This window comes from Bombus affinis, chromosome 5 (genome assembly GCF_024516045.1).
Source record: "Bombus affinis isolate iyBomAffi1 chromosome 5, iyBomAffi1.2, whole genome shotgun sequence".
Classification (NCBI taxonomy): Eukaryota; Metazoa; Arthropoda; class Insecta; order Hymenoptera; family Apidae; genus Bombus; species Bombus affinis.
In genome coordinates this window covers 15,083,701-15,096,245 of record NC_066348.1, presented here as the reverse complement: position 1 = coordinate 15,096,245, position 12,545 = coordinate 15,083,701, and the positions used below count along the sequence as shown (strand labels likewise).

General features: G+C 44.6%; 1 protein-coding gene across 1 annotated transcript in view; it reads right to left on the bottom strand.

The window, feature by feature from the left end:
* The window catches only part of LOC126915983 (probable G-protein coupled receptor Mth-like 1), a 152,472-nt gene that overhangs the window by 89,183 nt on the left and 50,744 nt on the right, over positions 1–12,545 (bottom strand). The window contains exon 4 of the mRNA XM_050721297.1: positions 6,393–6,471. Within this exon, the coding sequence (XP_050577254.1) occupies positions 6,393–6,471 (79 nt within the window). The remainder of the gene's footprint in view (positions 1–6,392; positions 6,472–12,545) is intronic.

Here is a 12,545-nt window from a genome sequence, read left to right as displayed (position 1 = left end):
ATGTAAGTTCGAGATTATATCGTTTTTCCGAAATACTTTTTCCGATTACTCGAACCATCTCCCACAGAATAAACTCGTAGAGATCTAATTTCATTTAATAATGGTACCAAAACAAACTAAGTTAATGCGATAAGATCCAACTGTGACCATTTGATAAATAGAACGAAGTAAATTTCGATATCATTACCGGAGGATCCTGAAAGCTGCTTCAATTCCCATATTTCCCTACATTTTCATCCAGAAGCGTCTTATCTCGTTAGACGAACATGGAATAAAGTAAAACACGTATCTCTTGGTCGATGATCTTTCATTTCGTACTACAGAATACTACGCTTGAAAGCAACCCACAGACAAAACCGAGCTCCGTTCGGCAACCACGTGGACGGTGTCCTCGACACGGTCCGCCGCGCCGGCTGGTCCGGAGCAATATTTGAATTCGGTCGAGTCGAGAAGTGTCAACAGAGCAGGGGAAATGGACCGGTCGGGTGGTCGAACCAGCGGAGTATGTATACGAAACTTGCTCGGAGAACTCGACTCGCTGGATCAACGACTTTGCGTCGCTTCCAAGACGGCCACGAAGCTTCTCTTCTCTTCTCTTAGGCAGATGCAAGAGAAACAGAGAGAGAAAGAGCTACGAGGTAAACCGACAGGGACAACCGCAAACGTGACGGTCAGCGAGATATCTTGTTGCCGTCACGTCCACAGCCTCGAGGAACTGAGGAACCCTCGAAGAAGTTTGCCGAATCGGGACCGGGAAGACTACGAACCTACTCGCCGGGTTAAACTAATTTGCTCGCGGCTGTAGAATCTGCTCTTCCGCTGAAAAGCCATCGAACTGGAAGTCTCTTCAAGATCCTCTGGTAATCCGTAGTGTTCATGGGTGTTACGTGGATGAACGAAAGAAGAGGGGGTTTCCAGCAGCGCTTCCGGTGAGGACGCAAAGGGACACGCGGAGACCGTTTAATTCAATTAACTTAATCGGACGTCCCAGGGAATTGACCTAAACGGTTCACCGAACGAGCTGACAATGTTCGAAACGGAGAGTTTGAACAATTCAGGAAAACGATTGCATTGGATTTGTAGAACTTTTTAAGCGGGAAAGTTAGCTTCTTTGTAGGTGCGAGTAATCCCTTTTTACGAGCGATCACTGTAGGGGTTAACCTCGTCCTACGAAGAGAGAATTTTTGGTACGCGGACTTTGAAAGACACGGAACAATCGCTACGCTACGTACTTGATCTCTGAAGTTTAGATATTTACAAAAATTTCCAAGTAGCAAAGATCAACTTCTTCGTTATCGATTTGACGAAGGTTCGTACAATAAAAGATACTCTGTTCGAAACAGTTGGAGGATAGCTACCAAGAACGATACGCGACAAAGATTGATTTTAAAAGGACGCTTAAGAAAGACGTAAGTACAAACAACTAATTGATACAAAAGCTGATCATAATATAGGTTGAACGTACTTACATGTTCGTTACGAAATTCATCTAGAAACATGGTACAGCCAACATCGCGTGAATGTAGGTCACGCTCCTGTTGGCATCAACTTGACGCCCTAACAAATTGTCGATGAACGAGAATTAATCTATTTATAATCGACCGACTAGATCGCTTCTCTGTCGCTACCGAAGCAGAGACTCGAGCCTTTCTCGGACGATATTATGAAAATTTCTTGGGATTTTTCAGACCCTCGACAGAGGGGGATGACACGAGGGCAATTGATTCGATTCACTGGTCAAGAGATCCGGTGACTGCAGAAAATGAGATAACGGAATTAATGAGCTACTGTGTTCGAGAACAGAAGGGACCTTAATCAAGCTTCGTTGGGATGCGCGCCACGACAGACCGGCCGGTGTTCTTGATCACGTCCCCGAAGCGTCTCCAAAACTCCCTTTTCCTCGTTCTTTTTCGCCGCCATGCTTGCCAACTCTGCCGGTATCGCCTTCGGGCGACGGCGTTACACGCCCGACGCAAGTAAACTTTCTCGTTATGAAAACGAATCTTGGCAACGACCACTTCGTCGATTACAGATTCCGCTCGTTTCTATCAATTCACCATCTGCTCCGACTACTATGCTCCGGATCTTTGACCTAGCGCAAGATGAATCTATGCATGTAGATCTCCATTGCCTCGAGCAATATTAACTTCGAAGTATACCAGACTTTGTATCGGGCCGATCTTATCATATAAAACGTAAGACGTTTTAATGCTTCGAACAGAACGTTCCAGTTTCTGTGATTCGAGAGACTATTATCGGACTAATTCAATATATTTATTCGATTGCAGAGTTATCACAAATTTCAAAGGGGTTTCGAAAATTAATCCTATTTTTATATTTCTACTTAAAATCTTAGGACAGTTATGGTATTTGCTTTAAAAAATTTGATTTCTGAGCGGTAGTGGAATTAATTATTATTTGGGGTTAACCTGTACTTGCTATATAAATTTTGATATCAAAGCTCTTGTATAAATTCCAATCTAAAAGCATCTAAAGAAGGAAAGAAGATGGTCGAAGGAAATATAGAAACGAAAATCGTTCGAAGTGCAAATTTTGTTAGGAATTTTCTCACTATCTAGAATTTTGTGGATGCTATTAACTTGGCAGCGGGGGAGTACGATCTTATGTAGCCAAAGAAGTCGAGTCCATGATGCAGCTATCGGGGACGAGATAAACGAAGTTAATGAGCCACTCTTCGAGAACAGTGGAGACCTTAACGACCGACACGAACGCGTACTTACACCGTCACAGGCTAATACACTTGACCACGATCCTCAGACGACACATTCCGCCTTTGTTCTCCGTTCTGTCCTGTGCCTGCGGCCTGGTCGTTGCATTGTTTCGCAGGCAGGCATCGAGATTAGGCGTTTCTTCGTTGCTGACAATGACCGATCGTGTCGCAGCCCCAGTTCATAGACGGGTCTTTGCTTTTTCGCTCGACCGAATTCCATTAAGCCTTCGAAGGATATTTTTGATGTTCGTGACCAAACTCTCGAAGCGATCGAAACCGATTAGAAAAGCTTCTTTCAGAAATCTCTTTGATTTCTACCCTGAGAAAGGAAACCAACGTGGACGCACCGAAATATTTTCGCAACGAAAAATTCTCTGGCTTTCTTCCTGGAGAAATTTTGCTCCTGAAAATTCGCCAAATCTCCGAGAAGCTCGCGAACAAGCATAAAAGGACACTCTCGAGGATCATCGATTCTCACAGGCGAATCTTTCGACGAACCAGTTCGCTTCTGGAATGCAAATTCGTTTAGAGAAGTAACGCTCTCTCGTTGAGTGCACGCACCGCCGAGAGTCGAGAGCGCAACCAGCAACAGCAGAAGCATCGACGGTAGCAAGGAATTGCGAGCGACGAGGTCAACCCTGTTAGAAGACTTCGTGTATGTTCTCTTACATGTGCGTCTATGTGCAACGACTGCACTGACCGTGGGAAGCTGCTAGATGTTAGGTAATTGAAGAATTTCTCGGAAAATAGGCGTGCACGCGTCTAGTCGTAAGGAGCAAGTTCGAGGAGCTCACCTTTGGTGTAAAAAGCAAGCGTATTCAGACTCATCAGACCAGCTATCACAGTCAGCAATTAAGCGTATAAATTTCCACGCGATGGAATCGTCGATTCGCTCGGGGTTATCGTGCTTGTACATTGTACTTAATTGTACTTGCTATTTCCTTATCATCGAATGCACCAACTGTGTCTTTCAGAAGGATGAAACTTCGAATTCCCATTCTTTGGGTATCTCTGCAGCGAAACATACGCGATAGTTCGAACAGTTTGTAGTAAGTTGAGAAATAACCACACCAAGACCAAGACCAAAGACTATTGACCCAGTCTGTTCCAGTTTGACCCAGTTCTACGAACAGTTAGATTCGTATCTGCATTTATATTATTAAAATATTAAAAACTGTAAGACCATGAATGTCTGTACGTCGAAATTTATGCACAGGTTTAAAATACCGAAACCTGAGATTTCCTTATATGCTCGGTTGCCTACATAGGAATTAATGGACTTGAACCACTCAAGGGGTAATGAGTTGAGAAACAAAGAAATTTAGTTGATGGCCGATCTATAGGAGGTACCAATCTATAGACTAGTCAGTGACGTAATCGTTCTCCAAGCAGCTTAGAGTCGTACCTTTTGCCGACGTTGCTCAATGCGTCCAATTATGAAGTCTCTCATAATATTGCTAATTAAATTCGATAAGTTATTTCCAGATTGCGTCACTGCTTCTTCTGTGAAAAGCTCCTTTCGAATCTTTGTGAAACCTAAACGAAGCAACCGAGTGGCGGCATGAAAGCAATGACCTTGCAGCGGGAGGAAAACTGTGGATGAAACGAGTTATCCGACAGGATGCATCGCGCTAAACGCGGCTGCACAGCGGTAAATGACACCGGGCTAATTTTCCGGCTGGAAAATCACGGAGCTGAGCAGCTAGCGTGAACGCAACGTGTCGGTGACACTTCAACAAGTGGATACAACGGGTTGCGCACGTGTCGCTGACACGTTTCGGCCGTGTGCATCCCACGCGAAAATCGCTGATAAAAGTACAACGCTCGGGGAACAGAGAAAAGTCGGAGTCATTGATGCGGATGCATCCAGTCGGAGCAGCTATTTTTTGAATCGTTTCGCGAATGCAGTGTACCGTGTAACACCGCGATGGTAGATCGGAGATAAAATCGTAGTGAAATGTAGCTATTAACGTAAATTACAAATAAAATAAAACGTTCTTCGAATATTTAACTTTCGAATTTCTTGATCTTCGAATCCTTGAAACTGAATTCTCCAAAACCGAATCATTTTTAATTATTGCGAAAAACCTCAACGTATTGCAAAATTAGTAAACGATATCGCCGATACCTGATCAAGAAATACGCGATCGATCGAACAGATTTCGCTAGTGAAGTGAAATATTTTACACGTTACAATTCAACAAGAGAGATAGAAAAACGAAAGGAGAGATAAAAACGGAAAGAAACAATGGCACACGAGCAGCAAGACTCGGAAGACGAACGAAGAGACAAAAGAAGTTGAAGGCTGTCGAGAGAAAAAGGTGAGAAATGAGCCACTCGGCAGTATCGGAAGAAAAAAAAGTCGACAAAATCGACGAACAAGAAGAAGAGGAAGAAGAAGAGGAAGAAGAAGAAGAAGAGATGGAGGGCCCGTTATAGCGACCGTGTTGCATCGCATTAACCAGTCGACCGAGTGATCTTGATCCCATCTCTCACCGCGACGACGCGACGGCCTGCTTCGTCCCCTTTCGATCCTTCGAGTCAAACGTGATCCGGCCACTAACGATCTTTTGCTGCTACTTCGGTGGAGATCATCGTTCTAACCACCTGAACGTTCGCACCCGCGTTCACGTTCGCTGTAACGCGTTCTCACCGCGAAACATACCGCCAGAAGTAATTTCTCGCAGGTGCTGCGCGCGTTCTATCCGTTTCTCGCGGGTAAAGGTCAACCGCGAGTTCCATAGTCTGTTAGCGACCGTTATTACCGGATAATAATGAATTATGATAATTCAATAGGCGACATTAGCGTTGTTTAATGCAACGCATATTGGACGAAGAGACCATGAGAACGTACAAAGTTACGGTTCATCGCCCGTTCGGACTAATATCGCGCAATAATTATTTCCCGCGAGAATTTGCTTCAGCGTAGTCGCGAGAAAAAAGTAACGGCTCCAGAAACCGAGTTCGTTATCAAGCATATAGTTTTATAATGGAATAATTCTCATTGTTCGATAGCGTGGCGAGCGATTTCGCGGCGAACGCGATGAATTATTTGCCAAGAGCGCGCTATAGATTGCGTAATTACGTGGTAATTGCATAATTGCGAGGTAACGAGTGGTGGCCTTCTGATCGAAGATGCGACACGAGGCAACGCGGCTAACGCGAAACTCGGCCAGGTCGATAACCTGCAACCCGGTGTTAATTAACGGCGTACGCACAAACCACCAGAGTTACTCTCTCTCTTCGGGACAGGGGCCTCGACATTCCCGTTACCAACCTCGTTTCGCTTCTGAAATTCTCTGCCAATTACGCTTCGCGAATTTTCATAATTTTTACCTCATCACCCTGTTCACGGGACTCGTCCACCAAACGGACGCTTAATTGCTACGTGACGACTGCTCGTGTATTTCATTTTTCAAAAGTATATCTGAAACGTTTGCGTCGCGTGTGTAAAAACGAGGAGCTTTTCGAGCGGAGAAAAATTAAAAAGAAAAAATAGAAAGAAGGTTCGATCAAATAAATCTTAACGCGGTACAGTCGTTTGATTCGAGAGCAGTCGCACGGAAGAGTACACACGCGGCGAAATCTTCCGCCACAGATCTATACCCATCTTCTTTCTTTGCACCCTATAGCTGTTCGGACAAAAGGGAGCAAGACTCACCTGAACGTCCACCAGATGTTGAAGCACATCGTGTTCAGCCAGAAGAACGCAGCCAGGAAAAAGAAATGCGCCATGATTGCTGAAACAGAACGAGAAAAATGGACTTCGTTACAAACCTCTTTACCAATGGGTAAGGAGCTTAAAGCTGTTGCTTTTCTCGCTCCTGAGAGAATTATTTTTCCCACGGATAATGGACGGAGAGTTTAATGGACACGAGATGCAAAAAGAAAATTGATCGACTCGTTGATGTTCCGCCATCATAGAAATAAGAAAATGCAAATACAGTTTTTGCATTCCTGCTGTTTCTCAGTTTCAAAGCAATTTTATTCGATATAGAACGAGCTGCAGTTACATAATAGCAATCAATTCGTTGAAACTTAATCACTCTGATTAATTGACCACGCTTGGCCTCTCGTGACTATGTATTTCAGTGGACAAAGTTATAACTAACGCGTTGATATAGGAAATAGTTCTTCCCTCTATAATTTTACCGTTTAAATTCTTTTACAATCAGAAATTTACATCTCAATGAATGACATTCCAAATTGCCATATTTAAAATCGTGCTACCTACAAATTTTCAAGACCCACGGAGATCTCTCTAATCAACGAGTCCGGTAAAAGTACAAAAGATCTCATTGATCGCTCTTCCGTCCTTCTGACGCTGTTCCCAGCTGACGGAACGCCAAAACCGTCGAAACAAAAGAAGACAGAGCTGATTCCCAGGTTCCGCGATGAACTCTCAAAGATTCATGAACGGCAAAGGGGCGGAGAGAGGTTCCAGTCTGTGGTATGTCGGGGGGCTCGGACAAAGCTTCGGGGGAGAAAGACAGCTTTTGTAAAGATCCGTTTGAAAAGACGGCCGGTTGACTGGGAACGGTTTAGCGCACACCGGGCTAACACCGGTCGGTCTGGATAAATTTTTTAAGCTGTCGTGCGCATTCGTTCTTAGAAATCGCGGCAGCGGATACAACGAACGCGGAAATTCAGACCGCGGCTGGCCATTAATTTCTGAAAACGCAATCGCGAACCACGCGTCTACAGAAAACACACGCGCACGAGGATCCCTTCGATCGAGCACACCCTTCGCTTACGAAGAGTAGGGTGCCTGTCACCCTTCGTCAAAAGAATAGTCGGTGGCGAGCAAAGAAACTTTACAGTTTGTTCCCACTAAAGGTTAAGGTGGATTCGTGGATCGAAACACCTCGAGGTTGGTCCGTTTGTGAAACGTAGCCACGAGCTGTGCATGAATATCCGAAAACTCAATCGACGCGCGTTTACATAATATCCACGGCGTGGACAAAAAAGTTGGCGCGCTTGTTTGTTCGATGTAATAGGCTGATCAGGGGAGAATGGTTGGATAAATACGGGGCTGCTTGCACGTCTAAATTAATAGAATTGAATTGCCGTAGGTACATATTTAATCGTATCACGGTATTGTTACGCACGTTACATCGACTGTTTTCCACTATTCGCAGGATCAATATTGGTTCACCGGTGTTTTCCAATAAACGGAGGTTGTAACGCGACAGTCGGCCGCTGTGCAAAGCAATCAGTTCGTGCGCTATGAATATACAAAAAGTATCGTAAAAACGTTCTTTTGTGCAATTATACCTCGCTTTCTGCCGTTTCCAACATCTTTCGCGTCTCGATAAATCGTATTATACTACGCGACAATTTAAAGGCATGGCTGAAAACAATTGAAGAGCTATTTACCAGAGCTATTGCAGCTTCTGCGAAAGCTTCTATTATATTAACCTTGCTGCGTCTTTCCATCCAATCGTATCTTTTGATCCTTTATTAAATTTGTTAAGTTTGAAGGAAAAATGAAATCATCGATGTTATGATACGCGTGAATGCGAGATGTTGCTAAAATATTGAGAAGCGAGAAAGTTCTGTATAAATCCGCGATTGACGTATTATCGATATATCGACTTTAAGATAGTCACCGGAAAGAGATGCGGACGCAAGGAACAGATATAGAAATCGCAGTAACACGCAGAACGATTCTCTGATTGTTCCCTGTAGTGTGTCTTAAATTTTTCGATAAATTCACGTATTTCGCTACCTGTTTTATCAACGTCTCTCGCATATCTTGACAGTATATAGGAAAGAATCGTTCGAATATGCTTCATCATCTCGAATGGAAACACAAGTCCGTAGGAGAAAAGCAATAGTCCCGTTCGCAATACTAACGGTATATTTGCTCGCGTCGGACCACTGTTACGTATCTCGCTCTGTACACATGTCACACCGACAAAGCGCGGAAACGTGTGTTCAAGGAATGCCGGTGACGCATGAGAAAGTTTTGTAACCGCTTCGCGATTTGCATTCACCCGTTATGCACCGTCAATCGCGAATATTTACGATTGCAGTCTTTTTTTTTTTCTCATGTGCAACTACGTGGATAACTGTACGATGGCAGGGGCAATTAACACGCGTTAACGCGAGATCGTTCCGTTCGGCGTAAAAATGTGAGAAATCGATGTTACGAGAGCGAACACCTTCAAGGATGGCCTTGAACGATTGGTTTCGCTTACGTGAGCACGGACTTTGTAGGTTCGTATATGGAAAATCCAGCGTTTAACGCACCAGAGAATTAATTTTGATAACAGACGAAACAGATCTTTTTAAATATAACTTGACTCGTACAAAAGGTTACTCCTATTGCAATAAAGCGCTGGAAAATTTTACTGCGCATTTAGCGATTACGTTTCATTCTTGTCCTATGTTTTAAAAAACAAATACATCGTATGGTGCAAACAAAATGACCTTTTTACGAGCTGTGCAAACACCGTTCTGGACGAAGTGTACGTACGTACGTTTCTGCATGATTTAGAGACTTTATCGTTGTCGCAAGAGCGTCTAAGAACCATAATCTAACAAGCGACGTTAGCAATATTATCTTTTTTCTCGCATCGTTCAGGAGAACTCTTCTCGATGCTTAAAGTATATTAAGCTGCACGTTGTACCTATGTAGGATAGATTAAAACCGTCTGAAGAATTCATGCGATAATACGACGTTTAAAGGCAATTTTCTTAAACACGAGTAATAGCCTCATCGCGTATTCCCGCGACTTTCGTTGGCAATTTCTTCACCGACTGGAAATCGATTCTCCGTAAAACTGTACGCACGCATTCGTCTAGGCGGCTCGCCGTCAGCCCGCAAATTAGACGTGTCCTAAGGCGTTCGAGGTTGATTAACAAAGCAACGAATGACGCTTGTCGACGGATTACGCGATGTAGAAAAGCCGAGGAGAGGCAGCGGGGCAAGATGAAAGCGCGTCGAGGTGCGGAGGTTTCGAAACTCGACGATTTTCCATTGGTTCGAGGTTGCTCGAAGCAGGATTAACGGCTGCTACGTGGGAAAGTCCTCCGATAATTCTTCGTCGAAAGGCTTCCGCCGGCGGCGTTTATCGCGCGCGTATCCGCGTACCCTGCCCGGAAATAATTAAATTTCCAAAACTAATTACGCCTCGTTGCAATTACAACTCCTACGACATTTATTCGTGAACAGGCAACGACACAGCCTGGCGCGCGTGGGTCCGGTCGGCTTAACCCGAAACCGTCCCCAACCGGTGCCGACACTACGCCACCCTTTTCGCTCTTCTTTCGAAATTTACGGCGACTGTTTCGCCGTTTGGACAGACAGCAGGTCGCATTTCGCTGTTTGTTCTACGTTTCCATTCCTGTTTCCCATTTCGATCGACAAGGACGACGAGCGATTCCCGCCTCGAAGCAATCGTGCAAGTTTCTTTGTCGGAATTAGGACGGGGAAAGGGGAAGGAGAACAGAGAGGAAAGTGACAACGCTCGGAAGAAACGGCGCGGTAGTTGGATCGAGAGTGCTCGAGAGTTTCGCGATATCGCGAGACCCTTTTGATATGGTAATGCAGTTGCACCGCGACCCAGGACGCGATCGAGCTTTTCCTTTCTTCGCGGCAACTTCGCATTTCCGAATCGGATTGTTGAACGCCTCCCAGAGAGGAATCCGATTGAATCGCTGTTTGCGAACACCGTGACGCCGCTGCTCCGTCAGGCTCTGATTAACAACCTGACACGGTTTCCATTCGTATCCACTGAATGAAATTTTTCGGATCCAATGTTTTCCAGGTCGAACGTAAAATTTATCTACCAAGCGATCTACGTAAACACTTTCCTCGTTTTACTAATTACGGTTCGAATAAGGATGATTATGCAAATTAAGATTATTTTTACTAGATATATTGCAACGAGTACTCCATGTTGGATATTTTATACATTTTTCTTTTTATGGATATTATACTCATTTTGTACAGCTTCACCAATTTAAATTTCCCATAGGTGCATAAATATCCACAGTCTAATTAGCTAGCGAGCTAACAGAGGCGCGATAAAATTTCGAAAAATTGCCACCATCGACATTCACTCAGCTGTTGCAATGTCTTCCATTATCGTGGCGAGTAATTTCGCGCCGGTCGTTGAAATCGACCCCGGGCGCAGCGGCAGGCAACACCGGGACCAGGAAACGGGGAAATAACGAGTGACGTGAGAGAGAAAGAGGGCTTGGAAAGCGGTCGAGGGTTAATTTAAGTGAGGAGAACCGAAGGAACCGGGCCGGTTGCTGCGTTACGACCCCATAGCGCCGCGAGGGCGAGTGTCAAGGGTTGAAACGTCAGCTAGTTAAGAGCCTCGATTTGCATGGGGGGTTGGAATTAGATTGCGCCGCCTTGACCCGTCGTTTATCCTTTTCTTCGTTCGCGCGATCGTCTAATTGCCAGGGGATGCGATGCACGCACCCCTTGAATCGTTGTAAACACTATCGATTTCTAGCTACTACCTCGCTGGCTCTTCGATTCAGTTTCAAGCAGAAACGTTTTCGTTTCGAGACATTAGCGAGATTCGCGGAGGCTAATGCGGAGAAAGGGTTGCTCGCGTGATGCTGTTTGATCTGTCGGATCAAGCTTCTGAACGTGGAACTTGGCCCGAAGTTTGTTTCTGCACGCTGCATGAATAATGCAGCTTAAGACTACCCGACTGCTGCTCGTAGAATCGCTGCTTGATTTATGATCTCCCCGTGGTTGATTGCTCTTGGTTATTCAGGCGACCAGAATCATAGGGTTGAATTATGTCTCGGATGAGCTCGCTTACTACAATTTCCTCCTTAACGCGTCGCCTTATCATTTTTTAATCCTTGCATAATTCTAGCCTACCTATCGATTCACGAGTACAGTACGTGTAAAGAAAATTATGCCATCTGTTTGTGTTTCAATTCGACTGAAATAAATGATATCTATAAATGATTCCAAATTTTTATTTTTCTTCTTCCATGGATTCCTTCATCTTGTTGAGATCCTGATGGATCGTTGCCACGATGTCGATGGGTTACGATTACACGCTCGAAAGAAGTAACAGTTGATTCTTGATTTAACAGATTTTATTCTTTATCTCTTATTCCCTTCTGTTACAAAATCTAAGTTATAATGACTACTCCTGCTACTGTTAACGCGATCCCTTATTACAATAATGAACGTCATTTTATTATAAAAGTCGTACGTTTCTTAGATTCCAATTAGAGTCCCGTTGCGGGGCGTTCATTCACTAATTCCATGTACCCTTAGGAATTCGATCAAGTCCTTAGATAAAGTCCACCGACTGCCCGATCTGGCTTCTAATCACGAATCGCCCATTCAACATCTGTTTCTTGCCAGCGTGGCAAATTACCGATTCTACAGACCTGGCCTGCGGCAATCTCTACGATCTGTGTTTCAACGATCCTCCGAATCCAAACACGGAATTAGTCAAGTCCCGCGTGCTGCTCACGAATACCACAAGAAGCGCGTACCGTTCTCAAACGGTTAACTTCATTCCCGGTCAATTTAGCCGCGAAACTTATCGGTGGCCTCGCGTCTTCGACGGAAGAAATTCATTAGAACCTCAGCATGGCTGAATGGACAGGGTGAGCCGACAGCAACAACTTCGGAGATTAATGTCGGTGCATTAACACCGGTGATTAAATTAAATACTTGGGAATAGCACCGCGACGACTCGTAATTAAATCATACTGGATTTATCGCGTAGTCCCGATTTAGATGGGATTAGAGTTTGATTCAACGCGCCTCGCGTCGCAACCCTTCGCCGCGCCGCGCCACGTCGTGCTGTCTCGCTTGCTCTCG